Source organism: Syzygium oleosum, unplaced genomic scaffold, assembly GCF_021117445.2.
Source record: "Syzygium oleosum isolate NSW1041296 unplaced genomic scaffold, Sole_v2.1 Sole_v2.13, whole genome shotgun sequence".
In the NCBI taxonomy this organism is placed as follows: Eukaryota; Viridiplantae; Streptophyta; class Magnoliopsida; order Myrtales; family Myrtaceae; genus Syzygium; species Syzygium oleosum.
The window spans coordinates 3,847,584-3,871,848 of record NW_026607497.1 but is presented as its reverse complement, the minus strand read 5'-3'; the positions used below and the strand labels follow the sequence as shown (position 1 = coordinate 3,871,848).

Genomic DNA, 24,265 nt, shown 5'->3' with positions numbered 1-24,265 from the left:
AGAGTATGCATGGCAAGTTCTAGGTTCCTGAATAAATCTGTGTTTTTCTTATTCTATGTTTTCACGTAATCTTGCGGTATTTAGACGATGAGTTTGTAATTTAGAACCACTAGTCCGAGCCTTCATTTTCGACGATATCCAAGACTGAGATTTTTACTTTATTAACGTTTCTTATTTTTCGTATGTCTAAATATGAATTGCGGTCAGTTGGTATTCATTAGAGATGATTATTAAATAAGAATACAGGTGGAATCTGAGTAAACCCTCGGAACCGACCATGATTCTAGATATATAGAGTAGGTCATGGACCGATTCTGGAACGGCTCACCCCCGGCCAAAACTACATTTTTCAAGTTCTTTTTCCTTTCCCTAATCAAAAGTTATATGGTTCCCATGGACCACCACCTCAAAAGCGTCGAACGATGAGTGGCTTCTATGAGTACACCACTCAAAAGCCAGGAGAGTGGCTGGACAGCGGACGTCGTTAGACAGCGAGATCAAACTCTGGCTTCTTCCTTTGTTTTCTTATTTTCTTCTATTCACTTTTGTGCGTGCCTGTGCGGGGCTCGTGTAGAAAGAATGTGCGGCACGAATTCGCACGAGAGAGTCTGAGTCCTAGAAAGGACCACGCAAGCACAGTCCGAGCCACTCCATCTAACCCTCCCCATTCCCCTCCACAAGTCTTTTCGCTCCACTGAATCGTTCCATGGCCGCTATTCCGACTTTATATATGTCATCTCTCGCCCCCTCTGTTCTAATGGTTTCTCTCTTCCACAGCAGCCTCCATGTCTGTCGCATTTCATCACAAGTTGCCTCATTCTTCGGTGATCCATGAACGAGCTCACTACGTCCCCAAGGGCCGCGTCTGTTGCTTGGCAGCCACCACGACCAAGCCCCGCCCCAACCCGGCCGAACTCGCCGTCGAGCCGCGGCCATTGACTGCTCCGGCTCCGCCGATATCGCCGACCCGCCCGATACTCGACGACCCAACGTTGAAATCCACGTGGGGCCACCGCGCGTGGCTTGCCTGCGGGTGCACCACCGTGCTGGTTGCTCTGGCCAAGTCGGCAATCGCCTCGGGTGAGTCTCACGTGTGGGCCGAGCCCATCTTGGCGGGAGCGGTCGGGTACGTCCTGGCGGACCTCGGATCGGGAGTCTACCACTGGGGCATCGACAACTATGGCGACGTGTCGACCCCGGTCTTCGGGAACCAGATAGATGCCTTCCAGGGCCACCACAAGTGGCCCTGGACGATCACCAGGCGCCAGCCGGCAAACAACCTCCACGCACTGGCTCGTGCGGTGGCATTCGTGGTGGGCCCGATCGACCTCATCTGCAACGACCCAACGATGCTCGGATTCGCGGCCGCGTGCTCGGGCTGCATCATGTTCAGCCAACAGTTCCACTCGTGGGCCCACAGCACAAAGAGCAAGCTCCCACCGCCAGTGGTGGCACTGCAGGATCTCGGGCTGCTCGTGTCGCGGTCGCAGCACGCGGCCCATCACCGGGCGCCATACAACAACAACTACTGCATCGTGAGCGGGGTTTGGAACGAGTTTCTCGATGACCGGAAGGTGTTCGAGGTGCTGGAGATGGTGCTGTTCTTCAAGTTCGGGCTGAGGCCGCGGTCCTGGAGCGAGCCGAGTTCCGAGTGGATGGAGGATGTTGAGGAGGGACTTGCATCAAGTTGAAGCTTGATGTGCTTCCTTTTCATGTTGGTTTTTGGCAATTGACTTTTTGAGTCTCAAGTCACTGTAATCGTTCGATTAGGCGGATAGCAATTCTATCTCATAGGGAAAGGTTTAGTGACAAATGTGCCAAACGTGCCAGTAATATACATTTGATTATATTTTTCATAATTATTGTACATTGGATTTGATTTATGACGCGAATTCCAATGACCATTTTACGAGGAATTTCCGATATTTGATCTTCAGGGTGCGTGAAATGTAAAAACTGAATAATCCTGTTTTGGGTTATAGCCACAAACTCGGGATAAGAATTCCAAGGTAAGGAAACAAGCAACAAAATCCTAGGAGCGTGCCGTGGCCAGAAGGATCAACTCTTGACCTTGTGATGCACCTCAGGTTTTGAACAACTCAAATTAGGAATTCAGCATTTGTAATAACAAATGAGAACCTTAGGATCTCCGAGTTTGAGGAAAATGATGGGAAAAATCAACGTTACCGTGAAGACTGAGTAGCAAATGGAAACCTTAGGATCTCAACTGCAACGCCACCCATCTTCGTCAATCTTCACATAGGTGACGTTGGAAAATCACCGTTGCTTAGCTTGAGGAGCGAGTATGGCAAAACAGATAATGTAAAAGGGGACAATGACATTGAAAAATAGAGTCTAATGACCACAAGAAGGCCTTGAAGTGCCGATGGCATCTATCGACAGCATGGGGTCGAAAGGGAATCAAAAGGAAAACGAACAAAGAAGACTTTATTCCTGAACTTCTACAACATTAGCTCCCGATTCTAAATCTCTCTATGGAGAGTTGAAGTAGATTATTCATGCCGAACACTAGCTCTGGACGCCCAAATGAATCTTGGAACATTATTCACAGAACGAGAACTTTCTAGAGTACATTATAATGGATCCAGCATTGCTGAGATCACCCTGGAATTAAGCTTTATAGCGAGCCACGACGGATTAGTTGAACGACAGATATATGGTATAAGTAATAGAAAATGAAGAAAGCTATCACCAAATCAGAGTGGCGCAGCGGAAGCGTGGTGGGCCCATAACCCACAGGTCCCAGGATCGAAACCTGGCTCTGATAAAAGCTTCACAGAGTAGCTTCCCTCCACTCCTGTCTTCCCTTTTTTTATCTTTGCCTTCTTCACCATCTCTTGCCATCCCACAGTTTCTCTCTCTTTATTGTTTTTTTTTTAAAATCTTGTAGGTCAGCTATACTCTCCCACCTTCCTCGTGGTTTGTGAATTCCGAGAAGACTGGGGAGAGATTTTCTCAGCTTCGGTTGCGATTGCAGAAGGAGGAGATCAGAAGTGACTCTCAAGTCTCTTTTCGGGCAATGTCGAACTTCGGTCGCGAGAGCCCAGTTCTCTGTCCACGCTCATCTTTTGCATTCAGGCCCAAAAGATCCACAAAACGGAGCAACACCAGACATCTTTTAGGCAAATAGACCAGCCCCATGGGCTTGGTGGCTGTTCTTAGTCTGTGGAAACCCTTTCCCGCCAAGCACACGCTCCTTTTGTCCCGCCACTACGACACTGTCCCACAAGCAGAGCACTACGATTGACAATCGCGTAACTCTGACTCAGTTCGCTCCTTGTACGACACAAATATCCATCTCGCTGCTACAAAGCGCAGGTATCAACATCTCTGTGTTCCGAAAGCAGTCCGAGATCTCAGTATCTCTTAGATTATGAATCGATGATGACGTATAGAACATATTCATCCCCTATCTTTTAGGCTAAATGCCCTAAATTATAGATGTTACATCATCAGCTTTTCCTTTTTTTTTGTTGCCATAATTAATGGAATACTTGATTATGCTTTTTTAAAAAAGTTTTACGGTTTGATTACATTTTCGTTACAAGTTTCGAAATCTTTATTTTGTTCATTTTATTTTGATAAGTACTTAAATTAGAGTCGATTTAAGCAAGTGAGTTGGTCGACAACAGTAATGTTTCGGATTCAACGAGGCTGATTATTCATCGCGTGCATGTTTAGAACTCCAAAATGATCGAGCTAGACTTGAGTATTCTTCGGTCTTAAAGTGTTTTTCTTTTAATTTTTTCTTGGTGAGATGAGAACTGTCAAGTTGACCTTCATTCCTGTCAAACCTCTGTCCATATGCTGCGGACGGCTCGAAGTGGCCAGACTGTAAATTGACGGATGTTTCGGCCCTGATTATGGGAAACTACCTAAAAACGGAGGCAGAAATTTTGCCAACCAGAATATTGTCCGTTAAAACATCGACGTTTTGGTCTTCTCTCTCTCTCCAAAAACCACAAAAAGAAGAAGAAGGGTTTAGCCCTTTCTCTCTCTGTGCTCTCTTCTCTGCTCCAGCTCCATGGCCACACTCGGCGCCTCTGCTTCAGTCGCGGACCCACTTGCCCAACGCTCTTGACCGAAAAGCCCCCTCGAAGGACGCCTCGCTCCATCCTTTCAGCTGCCTCTGTAAGTTTTTCAAGACTGCCAAGACGGCTCCTTGCGCTGGTAAGCTCGGCAGAGTCGCGGAGGCGATGGCCATGGGAATATCCTCCACCGCCGCGCAGAACGCTCCTTTGGGGCCGTACTGCCCATCTTCCCTCTCCTTGCTGCGGTCCCGCCGCCCCCGGTTCTTGCTCAGGAGGGGGTCGCCCGCTCCTCGTTTGCTCTGGATCAGCGCCGAGTCGGTTCAAAGGTCTCTGCTTTTCTTTCGATTTGTCCTCTGTTGTGAGATGTTCTGCTTGGCTGTTTGTTTCCGCTGTACTTGTAGCTGATTGGATAGCTGAAAGGCCAGTATTTTGTGTCTCTGTAAGTGAAGTTCGTGTCTTTGTGTGCATGTGTGTGTTCGGCACTGGCACTTAGGTGTATGCTGGGTTGTCATCTTATAGTTGCTGTTGTTGTTCTTTACCGGCTTGCAACTAGTTCACTCGCGCGTACGCAGTGTAGTTTTTTGGCGATTTTTTGCCTGGAAATTTTAGGATAATAGGACAATGCAGTTCTTGGTGTGCTGTTGGAGTTGAGGTTCTCGGGGCGAAGTAGAGTTATGCGGGAGGAAATTGTGTATCTGCATTCTCCTTTTTGTATCCATACTACAAGTTGGCTTGTGCAATCTTGAGTGGGATGCTAGAGTATTTAAAGTATTTTAGGCGGGCAGGAGAACTTTTGAGGACATGCTTTGGAGCAGTCATCCAGGTGGATTGGTAATTAAGTTGTGTCTTCTCGATAACTATAACCTAGCTGCTTTGCTAGTCAAGCAATAAAAAAGAAGAAATAAGAAATTTTGAAGGGACCGTAATAAGAGAAGGAAAATCTGGATGACAGAAGGTAGGGATTTTTCTGGCACTTATGCATGAATATATTTGCGTTGGTGACTAGAGGCTCTATAATCTAACTTGCCTACAACGTCAATGTGCTCAAGCCACCCAATTGATAAACCATTTGGTCTTAACTTTTTCTTTTTCCAGTCATATTTCTTGTTCAGAGATTGATGTTGTAATTCTTGGCAGGGGGGAGTTTTGCCAAATACAAAGTGCTGGAGACACCACTTCTAGAAGCAGCTTGCTTGATGGTTCTGCAACTTCTGGTGAAAGCAAACGCTATAAATATAATTCTAGTTCTTCAGCTAGGATGGTAATTAATCCAACGAGTCACTCGATTGATTATAAGAACACAAGTTCTTCGAATTTCTCTAGCGGGTGGAAGGGAGCTACTGAAAGTCTACGTAATTCAAAGCATGGTTATGGACATAAGGGACATATGTGTAATGACAACTCACATGGGGGCCCGGAAACCATAAGAATGCCACTTGATGGGGATGGTAGCAAGTACAATTTCCTTCACGTCGATCGCCATCGCTATGAAGAGAGTAAAAGTAGGTCCACAATGAATGCTCATAACATTCTTAACACACGTGCTGCAACTGCTGTCCCATTTTCTGAAGTTGTCACTGAGGGAGTGGATACCCATGAAAAGGCACAGGATCTTGTACTGCCTGATTCATTCAATCATGATCTGCAATTCGATATCCCTCAAACCATTTCTTCAGGAACTTTGAAGACTTCCCATCAATTTTCCCCATCACCTAAGTCAAGGGAAAATATTGATGAGAAGAATCTTGAGGTTTCTGAAATAAATGGAGAGAAATCCGTCGATGCAGCTACAGTGGATGTAACGAGTTCCAAAACAAAGGAAGTTAAATCCGTTGATGCAACTGAAGTAAATGAAGAGAGAAAGGCGAAGCTCAGAAGCATATATGGGAAAGTTCTGATTGTTAATGACAAGTCCGTTGCGAAAGAAGTTGTGAGGAAGCTAACAAATCAGTACAAGCATCTAGTACATGCCTGTGACACAGAGGTTGGTGTGGTTATTCATTGTTATGTCTTCTTTTGTTATTGTTTCCCATTCCTCCTACTTAGCTGAGCATAGAGAAGCTCTCGTTCGTTTTCCCGCTATGGACCAAAGCATTTATTACTTGCAAGTAAATCTGTGCATGCTGAACTGCTTTGTAAGTATTATCCATCGTAATCATTTGTAAGCTTTCTTTGATGTTTATGCAGGTAGCTAATATTGAGGTCAAGCAGGTAACACCAGTTGATCATGGAGAGATGATATGTTTCAGTATATACTCTGGACCTCAGGCTGATTTTGGCAATGGAAAATCCTGTATCTGGGTCGACGTTCTTGATGGTGGGAAGGAACTTTTGCTTGAGTTTGAAGCTTTTTTTAAAGATCCAGACATTAAAAAGGTAAACAAATATGTACAAAATATACTTGGACATATATGCGATTTATTATCTCTCTTTCTCTCTTTCCCCTACTTATCTTCCACCGTAATTATTTTGGGCAGATGAGAGTATTACAATTTATTTAAAACTTTTCTCTTCATCAGTCTCATTTGTTTCATCATTGGCATTTTGGGTGTATTATTTCTGAAACGATTGTCTAAGAATTCCTTCTGTAGGTATGGCATAACTACAGCTTCGATAATCATGTTATTGAGAATTATGGAATTAAGGTTTCTGGATTTCATGCGGATACAATGCATATGGCACGCCTTTGGAATTCATCAAGAAGGACAGAGGGTGGGTATTCTCTCGAAGCACTAACAGGCGACCAAAGGGTCATATCTGATGCAGAACTGGGTAATGAGAAAGAGTTGATTGGCAAAGTATCAATGAAAACCATATTCGGCAGGAACAAGGTGAAGAAAGATGGATCCGAAGGTAAAATGACCACCATACCCCCTGTAGAAGAATTACAGAGGGAAGAGCGGGAACTGTGGATATGCTACTCTGCATTGGATGCCATGAGTACGCTTAGACTTTTTGAGAGCTTAAAAAGAAAATTACAAAGAATGTCATGGAGATTTGATGGTAAACCATTTTCTCAGAAATCAATGCTCGACTTCTACAATGAATACTGGCGGCCATTTGGTGAGATTTTAGTCAAAATGGAGGCTGAGGGAATGTTGGTTGATCGAGCATATCTAGCTGAGATAGAAAAGGTAGCCAAAGCAGAGCAAGAAGTTGCTGCTGATAGGTTTCGCAAATGGGCATCCAAGTATTGTGAAGATGCCAAGTACATGAATGTGGGAAGTGACGCTCAACTAAGGCAGCTACTCTTTGGGGGAACTCTTAACAGGTGAGACTTTTGCTTGTTCTCTAGAAAGAGCAATTAACTTCTGCTAGAAAGTTCAGTACTTAGTCTCTTATAACTACTGAGATATCGATAAGCTGTTATTTTGTCCCTAAATCTGTCTTTTAGTAGGTTTTTCCATTCTTTATGTCATTGATTGGAGTAGCCACGGAGCTAGGGGGTTGCCCCTGCCCCCACCAAGTTCTTATATTCTTATAAACTATATGTCAATTAATCTCATAGTGATTTTTAAGCTAATAAACAATTTAGAAATTGAATCTGCTAAATATCCACCCTAGCTCGCCTTTGGATAGGAGGCCCATCATTGATTGGAGTAGCCACGGAGCTAGGGGTTTGCCCCTGCCCACACCAAGTTTTTATATTCTTATTAACTATATGTCAATTCATCTCATTGTGATTTTAAAGCTAATAAACATTTTAGACACTGCTCCTGCTAAGTTTCCACACTAGCTCCGCCTTTGGATAGGAGGCCCATCATTGAGGTATAAGTTGTGAACTGATCTTATGCGAGTAGCCGCCATTGAGTTTCCTTAAATTCCCTACTAAATGCGTTCTTTGGGCAAAACTTTTGGAGTGCGAGATGAACAACAACATCTAACTAAAAAGATGCAATTTTCATTGGTTATCTGGTCTATTAGATGTCTACTTGACAGTATTACACATTGTCTGATAAGAATGCTAAATCTAGACATCTTTAGATACTTTTCCAAATCTTTTCTAGATAAGTCCAAAGTTTCTGACAGTTAGGCATCTACTTACGGGACAATTAGGTTTTCCAACTTCTCTACAGCATTCACTGCTCTTCTCACGAACACTTTGAATGCAATTGGACCGATCATCAATGTCATTGGATCTGTATGCACTTTGTTAAATTTATTTTCAGTTCCTCTTGTCCTTGACGATTGCTTATCTTTGCATGTGCAATTGTTTCCTTCTTTTAGTAAATTTGTTATTCTACGAATTGAATGAGAAAAGTTTTGATTTCCCTTATGTCTTGGATGGATAATTTTGAAGACTTCTTTATACGAGTTTCATTTGTCATTTGTGCGAATAAAGGATTCATTAATTTCCTGTGGCAGGAAGAACCCCAACCAGTGTCTAGATGTTGAGAAAGTTTTCAAAGTTCCAAATGTTGATGGATTCATGGAGGAAGGCAAGAAAAATCCCTTAAAATATCGAAATATAACACTGTGCAGCATTGGTGTTCAATTGCCAGCTGAGATCTACACACCAAGCGGTTGGCCCTCAGTGAGTGGGGATGCTTTAAAAAATTTGGCTGGGAAAGTTTCTGCAGAATATGACTTCACAGATGACTTTTCTAACCTGGAGTTGGGGGTTGATGGGGAAGATATCTCTCAATTGGAAACTGGTGAAGCTTTGGGAGTTCAAGGATCAACTGCCAGTAGGAACATAGACACTTCAGCTTACGGAACAGCTTTTGGTGCCTTTCATAATGAAGACGAAGGAAGGGAAGCATGCCATGCCATTGCTGCTCTATGTGAAGTGTGCTCTATTGACTCTCTCATATCCAATTTTATTCTCCCCCTGCAGGTATTCCCACTCTTGCAAATCTTACTTTCTTCTAATTAGTTAACTGGCCGCATTCTAATGATTATGAGTATGAATGACCAGTGTAACGTTGTACAAAACTAGTAGATCTCACCGACACACCACAATGTGTTCTTTGGCATGTTTTATGCTTACTTCATCTAGGCAAACAGAGCCTATGTTTCCAGCAGTGCGCTTGATAAAATAACTGGATTTGGTGGGTGCTAGGGGTATGTGGATTTTGAGGTTAGAGTATTTGCATTAAATTAGAACCTACCTTGTGGACCCCCATTTCCCAATTTTTTGAACTTTGAACCTACTTGAAATCTGAGTTTGTCGATTTGGCAGGTGTCAAGGTACTTGTTCTTTTTTCTCTCTGAATATTTTGAAAAGAAATGACCTTTCATGCATCCACTAACTACCAATGTATATGACATCAAAATATGGTTCGTCGTCCGTTGTAATGTATGTCATTTCTGAATGACCAATTTCATAAAACTGATTTGTTGAATTTAATTAAACAAATAAACTTGATACCAATCGAGGTAGAACTGCCGTGTATAAGGAAAAAACCCCTATGTTGAGACTAAAATCAGCCCATCCTTTCTGTAGAGTTAATAATAGCCATCCATAGAATCGTGAGGGTCATGTGGGGCTTTCTTTGGAGCTGCTGACTTTAGGAAGAAATATGTTAGATATACTTGAACTGGTTGACAGAATTGATATACTAAACACTCTGGCTGATTTTTATTGTGTGTTGAATATGAGTTAATTGTTTAAATGCTCGCGTGTATTTGTTGGACCAGTTTTATGTATTTATCTTAGTACTTGGCATTACTCCTTCAGGAAATAAGGGATCTTTGTTTGTGAAAAGTATTACACGCTATCATCATTCAAATATTCGCTACAAGTAGGAAACTTAAAGATGGTTTTTAGTTGTAATTGATTGGGTGAGAAGCAGAGCATGACAAGTGTGTCTTTGTTATACAAAACACGGGAAACTTTCATCGGGAAATTTTATTTTTACATAAGCACCAAAGTGTGGGCTTGCTTGCAAACTATTTTCGGAAGTGCTTCGTTTTGTTTATTTCATTTTATTAACACTTTACAATTTTTCCAACTCAGTTGCTTTGACAATATTGAGAAAACTTTCTCAAGGGCCGTAGTTATGGTATGCTATGAATTCTCAAATCTCTCTGTACAAACGAGCAAACAAGTGAATATTTTGTCTTTTGCTCCAGAAAATTATCTTTCCTATGATAAATTTCTGAGAACAATTCCTGACAGCCTCTACTACTTGGATGTACCCTGATAATTCTTAATCCTTCCCCTTGATAATCGCTTATTCCTATGTATCTGTATCCATTTCAGGGAAATAACGTCTCGGGGAAGGATGGACGTGTACATTGTTCATTGAATATCAATACAGAAACCGGGCGTTTGTCAGCTAGGAGGCCTAATTTGCAGGTTTTGTTTTCTTTTGTTTTTTTCAATTCGATAGCCTGTCTTTAAGACTGTTTGCACAGTGCATGACCCTAGATTTTGGAGTAAGAGGCTGCTTTGCACTCGGTTGCTGGTTGACCAGGAAAATGTCAAAATAAGGCTTCCTTGAATCTCATGAGTGGTTTCTGTTTGCTTATTTATGCAGTAAATGCTAAATCCTTAGAGATTGTCTAGTTAGATATTTTTCTGTGTGTAAGATCCTTTACATATTGTCTGGTTGTATGTTTGCAAGTGTAGTATTTACAATGAAGATACTTCTTAAGTGCTAAGTTGTGTTTGATGAAGAATGTCCTATTTCATAAGAAAAATAAAATTAGGCTATCTTTTGCATCCCACTTTGTATGAAAGGATTTGAGGGCATAATAAATTTATTAAATTAGTATATAAAGGTCTGCTGTTGCTCACAATACTTGCTTTTCTCCTTTATGTAAGTCAGAATCAACCGGCTTTGGAGAAGGATAGGTACAAGATCCGTCAGGCTTTCATTGCTAAACCTGGGCACTCACTTATTGTTGCTGACTATGGACAGGTATTGTTTTAGTGGTTGCATTCTTGGTGGACTTTCACACACCAACTGGGAGTTCTCATTTATGGGATTTTTGTGCCGGCTTTAAGTCTTCAGTTTAATTGCAGCTGGAACTTAGAATTCTTGCACACCTTGCTGATTGTAAGAGCATGTTGGATGCATTCAGAGCTGGCGGTGATTTCCACTCAAGAACTGCAATGAATATGTACCAACATATTCGTGAAGCAATTGAAAAGAACGAAGTAATTCTTGAGTGGCATCCCCAACCTGGTGAAGATAAACCCCCAGTTCCACTCCTAAAGGTAAACAAAATTTTCTTCCTGTCGGTAATATTTTTGAAGCTTAATCGTATGTAATTGCGTAAGTTGATGGACTTGTCAATATTGTTGGCCCCTTCAAAGTTTGGCTGTTATGTTGCTGGTCAGGTTACCAGACTTTCCAAACTCTGCCGCCAGAGATGAGATTTAAGTTTCTCCAGGGTCTAGTAAAATGTAGGATTATAGCGCGATACTCACTAAGTGTTCAAACATCAAGTGTGAAGCTCTGGCTGTCCTGATTCCAGTCTTTTATAGATGTGCAGTCCTCCATGTCCATAATTGCTGCATTTGTTTTTGTTTACTTGCATAATATTGTGGTGACTTTTCGGAAATAATCACATGGAAGTGTCTAGACTACATCTTCCAAATGCTAAGGGGAGACTGTAGGCTCCTTTAACCTTGGATTTTAGGTAGCATATAGCAATGAAATTCCGCAACAGTAATTATGTGAAGGCCAGTAAGCAGTGCCTCATTGAATTGGGTTTAACTTGAGACACTAGGTTTTAATGCATCCTTCTGCAGACATGAGATTGACTTTGCTCTAGTGGAGCTTGTGTGCTGTTTGCATCGAAGGTCTTTGGACTACCAATGGTTCTTACATTCTATTGTGCTTATAACTTTGCACGGCGTATAGAGATCAGATGTTAAGATAATGGGACAGAGAGAATGAGACATTGTGTAACTCTGTCTATGTGCATCCATGTGAAGAGGAAGCTTTTCTTTCAAGAAGAAATGGAAAAGGACTTGACGATTTCTGTCTCTATTATTTCTGCTCTTATGAAGGGGTGAAGCTTGGTGCTGCTATAGCTGACATTAATGAAATGGAAAAATAAAATAAAATAGGGAACAAATTAAAGGTAGATGCATGTGGACAATATGCGAATGAATTTATTGCTTTGCTTCGTTTCAATTTCACGTGTTAGTGTACTTGTACTATGGAACATGACAAGATTCTAGACCATTCTCAGACCAACCTTTGAAATTTCTTCCTTGGGATTACCATGGAACCATGGGGGATGGCTGTTGATTATGGTTGCCGTGAGAAATGCTTCGTGGCGATTAATGTTTGTGGGCTGCCACGATGTAGTGCCCATGCAAATGATTTTTTTTTATTACAAAGCGGGAGCCTTTTACCCATACTATATTAATTAGCTTAGTTATATATTAAATAGTTGGCAAAGGACAAGTCACTTTTATTATGTGGGGACACTGATCTTCTGGATGACTTACGTCATGATTGTAGTGCTGTATATTTGAGGTAGCTGTGGTAGGCTATTCCAATAGGGGTTTGCTAATTCTATCATTATCTTGTTCTTGCAATCTGCATATCAGGATGCTTTTGCTTCCGACAGAAGAAAAGCTAAAATGCTCAACTTTTCCATTGCATATGGGAAAACTCCTGTCGGACTTGCACGGGATTGGAAGGTATCAGTGCCATACATAATAATTTTCGCAAGATGTTTAACTTTGATTTTAGATGAACTTACCTCTATCTCATGAGATCATTACCTTTCTTTCAGGTCTCTGTAGATGAAGCTAAGGAAACAGTTGATCTCTGGTACAAGGAAAGAAGAGAGGTGCTCAATTGGCAAGAAAAACGTAAAGAAGAAGCTAGAAAAACTGGACGCGTACACACTTTGCTTGGTCGGGCCCGCCAGTTCCCATCACTTGCTCATGCCTCTCGTGCTCATAGAAACCACATTGAACGAGCTGCAATCAATACACCAGTGCAGGTTCTGCTAGTGTTTTTGTGCTCTTCTTTGTGATCTGTTCCTAACATTCTCTCTCTCTCTCTCTCTCTCTCTCTCTCTCTCTCTCTCTCTCTCTCTCTCTCTCTCTCATTAATTATTGAAGGTGAATGTCACAGGGTAGTGCTGCTGATGTTGCCATGTGCGCCATGTTACAAATAACAAACAATAAACAGTTAAAAGATCTTGGATGGAGGCTGCTTTTACAGGTCTACCTCTTGGTTTCATCCTCTCTAAACTTCCTATGCTTTTCTGTTTGTAATCTGTTCTGTTCTGTTCTGTTCAAGTGTTTTTCCTCTGTGCTCTGTGATGCATTTTCTAAAGACAAATAATGGCATCCTCTTCTTGGCTGCTTCTTTGTTGCCTTTTTTCACTTTCTGATCTCTTTTGGATTTTCCAATCGTTCACTGGATTTTTCCTCGACCAATATTTTTTTCCTGAATAAATATTTTATGGTGATTATGCTATACATTGCTGCTGTTGCAGTTACTGGACCAACCTTTCACTGAGTTGTTGAGATTCTCTATAATCGTCTCTTATCGTCTGGTAGGGCATATTAAGCATCATTTAATGAAGAGTAATGCTGTTATAATTGGTTACTGTACATGTGCTGTTGCCATGGTTATTGATGAACATTAAACAAGATTTTTCTTAATAAGTTATCGGTGTTTAAGTAAAAGTCACTTTGAAGCTCAAGTAGTCCCTACACCTGCTGCTTTTTCATTTTTCCCTCCTCTCTTCAGGTTCATGATGAGGTGATTCTAGAAGGACCAACAGAATCGGCTGAGGTTGCAAAGGCCATAGTTGTTGAGTGCATGTCCAAACCCTTCTTCGAGGGTGTGAATATCCTTAAGGTTGACTTGGCTGTCGATGCCAAATGTGCTCAAAATTGGTATGCTGCTAAGTAGGTGTCAGACAGGTGTTATTGAAACTGGTTGAAAAGATTTATTCCTTCTTTTCACACCTTGAGATGGAATTGCTCCCGGCTCAATCTTCTCCCTTCCTGGTGCCCCGGACATGCCAAGCCATTCCAGGTAATTTGATCAGTGACCAGGTACACATTGCATTGGCGAGTCTTCTAGTCGCAGCTTATATTGATCAAGCCATCTTTTGATCGTGGAAAAGCGGAAAGAGCTAGTAGTTGATTCTTATGACCAAGGTGAAGATCAACGGGAATGGAATGCCCGGAAAGAGTGTCTGTAGTTGTATATAAGTGCTCCCTCCCCCTCTCTTTCTTGCTCACGCGCGCTCCATTGCTTAACCATGGGAGTGAATGCAGGCGACAAGCCCAATCATTCAAAAGTCCAGCCTTGTGGTTAATTATGTTTCTCTCCTTCCTTTCTGGGGCTTGTATTTTGCTATAATCATCGGACAGATTTGCTATTTGGGGCCGGTCATGTCAGACTCACTGCTATTCCAGTAAATTTTCTCCCTCGTGGGAATGTTCATTATTTGGTCCCGTGCCACAAGATGCACTCTTTGCTTAAATCATAAGATTTGAAGTTGTCAATAGTTGGAATTCTGTGTGAACGAGGCCAAACTAGCCCGCGCGTGAAGATCGAACTAGTGCAACATTACCAATGCTGGTCTGCAAGGATTTGGAGGGAGGTCAACTTATTTTCAAATTCATTTGTTCCTATCTAATAATTTTACTTAATTTCCTTGCACATTGTGGGGGTAAGTGAAGTTGATTTAATGTAAGACTGTGGAACTGCAAATTGCCCGGAGTAAAGTTCTTGCATAAACTCCGGTGTAAAATGCTTATGTAGACCAATTCTGGAAGATTTTTGACAATTCTTTTTCGATTCTCTAATTGATAAGAAAAAATGTCCACCGTTAAGCATCGTATGATGCAGCTAGTTGAGTAGATATTTTATTTAGATTGGAACTCTTGGCAATAAGATGAGTCTCAATATATGACATTCTCAAACCATATTCAAAAGGGGAGGGAAAAATCATAGAACTCTCGAAAGAAGATGCACATGGCAAGTTGATAGAGCATAATACTGCAAGAGCCAACTGAGACAATACTGAAATCAAAGCGAGAAACTACATGAAAAAATTTTAGAAAGAAACTTTGCATGAGTGAGCATTACATCCACCTGCTTTTTAGATGGGAGCAAATCTTTGCTTCACTGGGCACAGATATGAACTACTTGGATTATAGGAGTTGCGACTCGTGATCCCTACGGATATGGCATTTGATTTAATTTCAAAGAGTATAAACGCAACTTCGGCATCTGTCGAAACTGTGTTGGAGAACTGCATGAGTACATTCCCGTCACAAAGATGTAATTGAAATACATTCCTGATAATTTCCAAGCCGTATGTTTTCAATGATCTATGTATAGATGACCTAAACATCAAGAAACAAAATTCAATACCTTGGTTTACAACATCAATGGCTATTTATCATGGTGTTGCAGATCAATTTCCCATGCAGATGCCAGCTGCAATAGAAGCTGTTCAGGTGTCGCTCCTTCCCATTCGTCTGAGGGGTCCAAAGTTGAGGATGTCTCGTGTAAGTTCAACAATAGCTCTTTCTTGACCTCCATGGGAATATCCACACTGTTGGGTCCATTCTCCAACACCATCTCCAACACCTGGAGCATACACATTAAAGTCTTAGTTGATATGGCAGGGCATTGAGTGGAAAATAATTACAAAAACTGTGACATTTCTGCAAGAAAGATCATAGGATCCGAGAAACAGCACAAGTTGCTAAAAGAGAAAAACAGCGGTCATATTACAGCTTTGAAGCAAATCCCAGTTCTTATCAGATACGAAGATATCTTAGCAAAAGAGGTTACTGGAGAGTGGAAATTAAAGAAAAAGATATCACCAAGGACATCTTCTCAGTATAGACATCATCTATATGAAGAAAGAAGATGATAACATCCCGAGAGTCGCAGGAATTACCTGTTGTATCCATAATAAACAATTGTCGAACAAGTTCTGCTCTGGAAGAAACTGTGCAATGGCATGAAGTACCTCACTTGCTACTTCAATGGAGAGTTGATCGATAACAGGTCCTGATCTATCCATCAGCTTTACAAGTAAGAAATCATCCCCGGTGGAGAGAACTTCTGCATACGCGGAATCAGTATCACCAACTTGAAGGGCATCCACTGCATTACTCCAAGCAGCCCAGATAGGGTCCCGCTCTTGCCTGGCATTTTCATCTCCAATAGCTTCTGCAGTAAGCTCAGGGATAGCCACTCTCGCTGTGCGAGAAATTCCACCATCCTCCCCAGCTACTCGAATTGCTTCAAGTGTAGCTTCATCTTTTGAAGCTTGCCAGACACTTCTGGCGGAAGGCCCTTCACCATGCCTAACTGGTCCAGCACCTTTATCCCAAGCTCTCCTGCTGCCTACATTTTCACCTTCAAGGTCGGCTTTAGACATTCTACTGTCAGAGGATCCACCACCAAGAGCTCTTCTTGAGCCGTTTTGCCCGCTTTTGGAACTACTCAATGGAGGAAAATCCCAATTCTCAGGTACATCAGATCTCCATAATGGATTTCTTCCCCTGATGCTTGAATTAGTTCCTTCAGATTGAGCATATCTTTCTCCCAGAGATATCCGACCATCACCACCCCGTCCGAATTTCGCGCTTGGGTAGTCAGCAAAGCCATTAAGTTTCCCTAAAGGCCGACCAGATGCTCCCTCGAACCCCAACGAAAATGTAGAACCTCTCCTACCTGATGATATTGACAAATCTCGTGCCATGTCCTCCACAACCCTTTCAAGACCTCTGACTCTGTTCTCTAGAGTCACCATGCTATTATGTGATCCACCCATAAATTCCTGCAATGCAGAAAAACAAGACATCAATAAAAGGATCGGCACAAGATATACTTTTCTAAGTTTGGTAGCAGACATGCCTGCAGCATACTCATGAGATGAGCTTGTTGCCTCTCCAACTGCAGCAACTGCCTTTGGATGCCCATCCAGTTTCCTTTATTACTGACCATTGATCCTTCAGACTGACCATCAGGTCTGGCAAAAGCTGGTCGGTCTGAATATGAGTCCCTCTGACTCATTTCAATCTTATCATCATCTAAAGCTCTCATTCTGGAATCTTTTCCATTTATCCTGTCATTGGGCCATCGGTCACGTGCAGGTTCATCGTCATCTCTTTGCTTTGAATACATACTAGCCATTCCTCTGTCAATGTTACGATATCTCTCGTTAGAAGATCCATGAAATTCATCCGACTGATTGTTACCCGAGCGATTCATCCTTCCTTTTACATCTATGCCATTTTCCCCCGATCCATCCTCATTATTACTATTTGAAGAATTAAGATATCTGCGGGGTACGACTACCTCTACAGGTAAATCAGTAGAACCTTGTGTCTCCAGTTTCTGAAAAAATTCTGGATTAAGGTCTTTATCAGTTAAAGCAGGTGCCTTCTTCTTCAATATGACAACTGCTTTGTCTTGAATGCTACACCCTTTGGCCTTAGAGTCGGCAGTCGGAGAAGTACTGTTAGAAGAATCCTTCAGAGATGGCTCTTTTTTCTCGCAAGGGTTCAGATTTTTCCGGTCATTTTTCTCTAACATCTCGATTGAGTCAGGATTATCGCTCTCTGAAAAATAAAGAGTAAATCAGATCATTCACTAAGAAAATAAATACCGGAATTGAACAAGTAATGCATCTAAGTAGCCTTCCAAGTTTCTGTACCATGAGAAACAGACTTTTGGTCATCAGAACCTCCATCTCCTTTACCAAAATTCTTCTTCCACAACTGCAAAGCCTCCATCATGCTATCTCTCACAGGCTTTATCTGTAGAAGTTTAATATATTCATTATTAAAAACGGCAACTCAAACGGTTCACAATCTCTTCTACAATGAGCAACATATCATCTGAAGTATTGGTGAACTATTTATACAAGCTGGAAGTTGGAACCTCTTGACAACTGAGGCCTGTTCAACATATCATGCAGTAGCCAAAGTTGCAGGAACAAATGACTAATCTGAAGGCAAGAGCCTTCGCATAATCAAATAAGAACAGTGTTGTTCAACACTCAAATTGTGTCAAGTACCGCTCTAGACCACCCAGCTTTGGCTAAAAAGCTAGGGATTCTAGTGATACCTTTCTTAATCAATAGACATTGTTCCAGATTACCCAAATTGTACTTCCATCTCTGTGATAATCTAATCATAGCATCGAATATGTTATCTTTACTGAGGGGTCAACCTGAAAGAATTATGGATTTGAACTTCAGACAACTAAGATAACCATATCTTTCATGAGACGATAAACACTAGATGCAAGGTTAGTTAATTGTCACGTACATTATTTGAGAAGGCAACCATAAAATTTCTAGCAATTTGTTTTTATCAGTACTCAGTAGCTTAGAGAGTCTGAATAGAGATAAGCGGAGAAAGAATGGATTTGAGGCCCATGAGTTATATCCATGGGAATTCTTCCATTGACATGATACTTCAGATCCCTACTCTCCTCCAGCACTCTGGTTTAGCTTATAGAAAGTACAAGGAAGCACCAGTTGTGATAACATGATAAAACTGCTAACACTTGTAGACTGGAGTAGCAGTTTTGAGACCATTTAATTGGATGAAACCAGAAATCAAGGAAAGAACAACATAGAGAAATAGGCTCATCATGGATGCACATTATATCAATAAACTTCTTTCTAAGTCCAAATGAAACTACTTCCACTGCAGATCCCTACAGCATCATTTCCTGCTCAGCCATGATGCCCATTGAAGAAAATACTCATGTAAGCACAAATGAAATTAGACTTCTAAACAAGTTCTGTATCTCAATGACCTACCTTTCACAAGGAGTACTAGAGCACTAAAGGTCTTAAGCTTTAGACAAAAATTGAGAACATAAACCTACCTTGTCAAAGCGGCAACCCTCAAGTGCGGATATTGTATTAGCAGCTCCATCCGTAATCAAGTCACTTGAATGCAATGCCAAGGCACTCAAAGCATCAGCTGCAGCTTTTCGTGTTGCCCAATCTGCACTGCCAAGGCATTCATGAATACCTTGAAGCAAAGACTCCATGCTCTGCGGAGCAATAGCCCCAACCTGCATGAATCTCTTAGATATGAGAATCTTGCATTCTACTCCTATGGAAAAATCTAAGGAGGACACCCTTATAGATGACCTAAAATCCTACTTCCTTCAACAGTTCCAACTTAGAAGGAGACTGAAGTCAACTCATCGAAGCAACAAAAACAGGTTAATCCAATTAAAAGAGTAAAAGAGAAAAAAAGAGACAAAAAGAAAAGGAAAAGACTGTTAAATAACTGGCTAATTGAATGAATGTATTTAATTCCTTGTGTTTACTTGGTGAAACATCAAGAACATTGCTGCATGCATATTACAATCATTTGCATTCAACAAGCACTAAACAAAAGACTCATTTCAGAGCTTTAGGTATCATATGCCTAAATCCCAGAATATAGCCACCAATTCAGACAGACAAATATTATTCTTCATAACATTTCCTTCTGTTGACAGGCATTGCAATGTGTATGGATACCACTGTCATAAAGTATTACGGAGAATTTTGCTAGTATAACCCAACATATGCAAATCCATTTAGAGTTCGATATAAGTGATGATAATCATAGTTGACCTTTTAGAATTAGATTCAATATTTCTGATCGGTAAATGTTCTAACGAAATCTAGCAGCACCAGTAGATCACGTGCAGAAGGATAAATTGGATGGTCAAAATCACACCCAAACAGGAACGTAAGGAACTTTCCACCCGCTGCCATGATTAATCAAATGGATTCCCCTTTCTAGCAGTCCAAGTTAAATAACTCTTTCCCCTACATTTCTTGCGTTAAGACATTGAAATTACACCCCAATCAGGTAATCAGTCAAATTCAGTAATTACAAGCAGACATCTGTCGACTATTTCCATTTGTAAGAACTCACAAATCCAAGCCAGATAGTTCGCATTCTTTTATTAAATATAACTCCCATAAAAAAATCAATGGCATTGAAGCAAATAACAGGCAAAAAGTAGCGCATGTTGAATATGTACCTAGAAGGGCAGACTGCAATCTATTGGAAGAAACTCCCTTGGTTTACGTGTTCGTTAAATCAATACAACAGCATTGTACAAACCTGTGACAAATTCGACACGACAGGCAAGAGTGCAGCCTTTGCCAAGAAATTAGGGTTATTTAGAAGCTTGCAGATCCGGGTACACATCTTCTGAAATGCAGGCACAGGTGGATCAGCTGCACACTCCACCACCTTTGCCAGACACAATGCCGCACCAGATTGCACGCCTTTGCTCTGTTCACCCATCGCCTCGAACAACGGCTTCACGAATAGCCCCACCATGCCCTCATTTCTCAAGTACTGTGCCGACAAGGCACCAACCGCATCCTTACATGCATCTCTGATAACACAGAGCATGTTTAGGAGGAGACTGAAAAAAGAAAAAAAGCACAGATGCAACACAAAAGGGGAAGACACCACTCTATCCATTTCATAATTCAAGCTCAATTATGATGCAAACTGACTTTACATGCATAGGTTCTTGTCTATGAACACCAAAACTCATAATAGCGTTCAAAGTTGGAGAGGTTGGCAGGGTCTGCCGCTCCCCAGCCCTAAGTTATTTGACAAAATTCCTCCTAGAGAAAGTAATCTGAATCTTCTGCACAAGAAAGATTTAAGCTATATTTTTTACTTCCCAAACGGAGATTCAGCAATTCTACTTGCCCCATTGCTCAGAATCTTAGTAATCACGGAACATATCCAAGCCACTAACATCACATCCCGGGCAATAGGAAATTTAACAACAAAATGCAATGCCAAACCAATCTAGATCTCGACAAGGAAAAGCTGGTCCTACAGCACCTGACGCCAGAATCGCTGTCCTTGAGCCGCCGGCTCAGCTGGGCCATGACTTTGGTCAAGTGGCTGAATGTATAATCTGGGTGGCTCGACGCCAGCACGGTGACCAAGCGAACGGACTCCTTCTTGACGGAGGGCTTGGAGTCGTTGCAGGAGTCGAAGAGACAGTTGAGGAGCATGGGGACGGCGTCGTGGGAGACGGACTGGATGGTCGACTCGAGATCGGAGACGGCGATCTGGTGGGTGTCGCGGTCGGCGAGCTTGGACAGCGAGGTGAGGATCCGCTGCTTGAGCTCGACCATGGCCAGGTGCGTCGACACCGACGAGGAGGCGCCGGAACCGGGGCCCGCATTGGCCGCCGCCGCCGCCACCGCCGAGGACGAGGATCGGGACGCCGGCGGCGCCGGCGAGGACTGTGCGTGAGGCCGCAGGGTGCGGGAGGATTTGAGCCCCAGCGAGCTCATCCGCGGCGGTTCAGATACGAAATGCAGGTCCGGATCGGTCGGGGAAAACCCGTCAGAGGGGACGGGGCATCCGTTCGGCCGCCGCCGGAACGGAGAGGAGGAGGTCTGACCGGGAGAGAGAGAGAGAGGACAATGCAGAGGAAGAGAGATAGAGAGGGAGAGAGAGGTGGAGTGAGAGTGAAGAAGGGTTGAAGGAGGAGGAGGAGGAGGAGGTTGAAGAAGAGCTCTCACATGGAGGAGGAAGACGACGATACCAGATCTGTTTTTGTTGTGTTTTGTTGTGTTTGTTGTTTTGGTTTTTTGAATTGTGATGGAGAAGGGAGATCTGGTTTTTTTTCGGGTCTCTCGTGAACGTTACTTACTTTGAAATGGGCTCGGGTCGGGTAAGTCCCCGTTGGGTCAAAAGATTTCGATTTCGAAATTAGCTGTTGCTGGGACTACTTTGCTTTGCTCGGTCCAAATATAAAGTATACTCCTCTTACTTCAATTAATGGTTTGGTTGTATAACTTAGAAGATCGGCCCATTTTCGTGTGCGCAAACGATGGAAAACGAGAGGGCGGGGACATGCTCGTCGAGGGGATGAAATGACAGGGGGTGAGCGACGGTCCCGGTCCGACTTGGGAACCGGCCTAGATCCGATTCAATGCTGGTTTCCAGAAGAATCGGGTGGGCTCGTGAGTCGAAAGTCTGGAACCAGCCGAGTTCAGTTCGAACTTGTTCGTTGATCGAGCCTTGAACGCCCTGGTTTTACTTGAGAACTCGATTGACTTGGCCAATTTTCGAGTAGAAAATTGCTTTATAGAATAATAAGTTAACGACTTGAAGTGAAGAAAAAGGTAACTAAGACAAATGCACAAAATCACACCCAACCCACACTACTGACCCATCTCTTTCTAAAAATTGAGAAAACTAAAATTAAAAAAAAAAATACTTACAATTACAAAATGAGAAATCATAATTCTGGCCCTCAGTTCACTCTTTCTTTTCTTCCGCCACTCTCATCTCCTTAAAGAAGGAATTGCAAGAAAAAAACAAAAACAATGGGGTGGGTCGGTTCAAAATTCTAACCTAAAACGGATGGATTCGATTCCAAGTTGGTTTCAGGGTAGAGCCCCTTTTTATGTCTGGTTCCAATTTTTTTTTTTAATGAGACTACTTGTAGCAAATAATAGAAATATGGGATAACTGCGCTGGAAGTCATAAAATTTATCACGAAAGTGCAATAAATTCTTAAAATTTGTCGTGAAAGTACAATCGAGTTCTAAAACTTTCAAAAAGTACAATTAACGGAAGGACTTAATTATACCAATTTGATAAGTTTTAGGACATGATTGTTCTTGAAAGTTTTAGGACTCAATTACATATTCGTGACAATTTTTATTACGTAATTGTACTTTTATAACAAGTTTTAGGATTTCCAATGCACTTATTCCTAGAAATAAAGGGACAACACAACGCCTGATTATAGCAACGACCATCTTATGATAATATGGAAAAAAAATAATCGCAATTTAAGGCCAAAATTGATGATGACCGCTATCAATATCTTTAATAAAGAGTAGAGGTTTAGAAATCGTTGTTTTGCAAATTGATCTTGTGGATAAGTCCTTATAATCCTAGGCTTACTCTATGTAAATTATTACTCTGCATTTTCGTCTCAAAAGCCACCAGAGAACACGTCTCTCATTTGTTACAGATGTACTAATTTGAGATTTTTTTGTGGTATTAACCCTTTGAACAACAAGCTTCCACAAAATTTTCTAACTCTTGATAACTTGTAATATTCAATAGATGCCGTTGGAATTGTTCGTATTGACAAGTTCTTTTCTAGCCTTTTCCTATGTACATTTCGTGCGACACAATGTATACACATACATACATACATACATACATACATATTTATATAAATATAATCCGAGCCCACCTCCATTTGTTTATCTAAAAGTGAAAAGTCAGACTTTCAAGCAAGAATTGAAAATGTATGATGCCTTTTATCTGTCATTTCATTCCATACCTGATATATAAAAATTTTATTAGATACCATGGAAAGAAAATTCCACCCATTTTTTGCCAAACCAAATACCACATTAAAAGAACTACAATATTCATATAGACTCCACACAAACATTGTGGATCACCCATGAACTTATGTACCGTGACGCAACTCGCTAAGGGTTCTCGAATTGTTATTTTAATCTAATACTAATTCGCTACGAAATAACTTCAGATCGATCTTTCTTTTTTTGCGTAGGACGAAGGCATTATTTAATAGAGATGAAAGCTGCGACAAAAATATCTTAGAAGAAAATTTTCGACATATAGGATACATTTATTTCCCAGGAAAATCAATTATTTAGAAATTATTTTCCTAACAATGATTATTTATATCACTCAAAAAATCAATCAATGTTGACGATAAAAATATTTCATTATCAATAAAAATTTATTTCTAGACCTTTTCATTGATGATGAAAATATTTTTCATCAAAAACTATGAAACATCGTTTTTAAGAATATAATATTCAAAAACTTGAATTTTCGACGAAATAAAAGCATTCTAAGATTCTGTTTGTTTTGCAGAAAATAAATAATTTGAAAAATATTTTCTTAAAAATGATTACCTGTATTGCTTACAAAAATGAATGAACGAATAATATTTTTATCGTTCATGATAATGTTTGGATATAAATTGATGTCAATAATGAAAATATTTTCCATTCATCAATTATTTTAAGCGATACAACCGATCATTTTTTTTTTTAAGAAAACGTGTTTTAAATTATTCATTTTCCGTTAAACAAACAAAGCCAAATGTGCGATCATTCTTGTTATGATATTTTAAAATTTTTCTCAAGAGGGCCAATTGACATTTGTGGATTGCATTAGCACCTAATATTTCCAATTCGGCAATTTGATCCATAATATGTGGAAATTGACAGTATCGATGTGTGATTCCTCTAGAAGG

General features: G+C 41.2%; 3 protein-coding genes across 3 annotated transcripts; 2 read left to right on the top strand and 1 right to left on the bottom strand.

The window, feature by feature from the left end:
• The first annotated feature begins 725 nt into the window (after window positions 1-725).
• On the top strand, window positions 726-1,859 carry LOC115675058 (fatty acid desaturase 4, chloroplastic-like). Its single transcript, XM_056316870.1, has one exon. The coding sequence runs from the start codon at window positions 786-788 to the stop codon at window positions 1,689-1,691; it is 906 nt and encodes a 301-aa protein (XP_056172845.1). The 5' UTR covers window positions 726-785; the 3' UTR covers window positions 1,692-1,859.
• Window positions 1,860-3,963: 2,104 nt separating this feature from the next.
• LOC115675041 (DNA polymerase I A, chloroplastic/mitochondrial-like) lies at window positions 3,964-14,431 on the top strand. Its single transcript, XM_030597633.2, has 12 exons — window positions 3,964-4,378; window positions 5,190-6,036; window positions 6,240-6,428; window positions 6,644-7,323; window positions 8,418-8,889; window positions 10,258-10,353; window positions 10,826-10,918; window positions 11,023-11,217; window positions 12,565-12,657; window positions 12,753-12,965; window positions 13,100-13,189; window positions 13,724-14,431. The coding sequence occupies exons 1-12, from the start codon at window positions 4,218-4,220 to the stop codon at window positions 13,886-13,888; spliced, it is 3,294 nt and encodes a 1,097-aa protein (XP_030453493.1). The 5' UTR covers window positions 3,964-4,217; the 3' UTR covers window positions 13,889-14,431.
• An 803-nt stretch (window positions 14,432-15,234) lies between these two features.
• Window positions 15,235-21,590, bottom strand: LOC115675042 (microtubule-associated protein TORTIFOLIA1-like). The gene is made up of 7 exons (XM_030597636.2): window positions 20,839-21,590; window positions 20,095-20,374; window positions 18,851-19,042; window positions 17,667-17,769; window positions 16,865-17,571; window positions 15,900-16,787; window positions 15,235-15,583 (listed from the first exon to the last, which is right to left on the bottom strand). Exons 1-7 carry the CDS (start codon window positions 21,297-21,299, stop codon window positions 15,386-15,388), a joined length of 2,829 nt encoding a protein of 942 aa, XP_030453496.1. The 5' UTR covers window positions 21,300-21,590; the 3' UTR covers window positions 15,235-15,385.
• Between the last annotated feature and the right edge of the window lie 2,675 nt (window positions 21,591-24,265).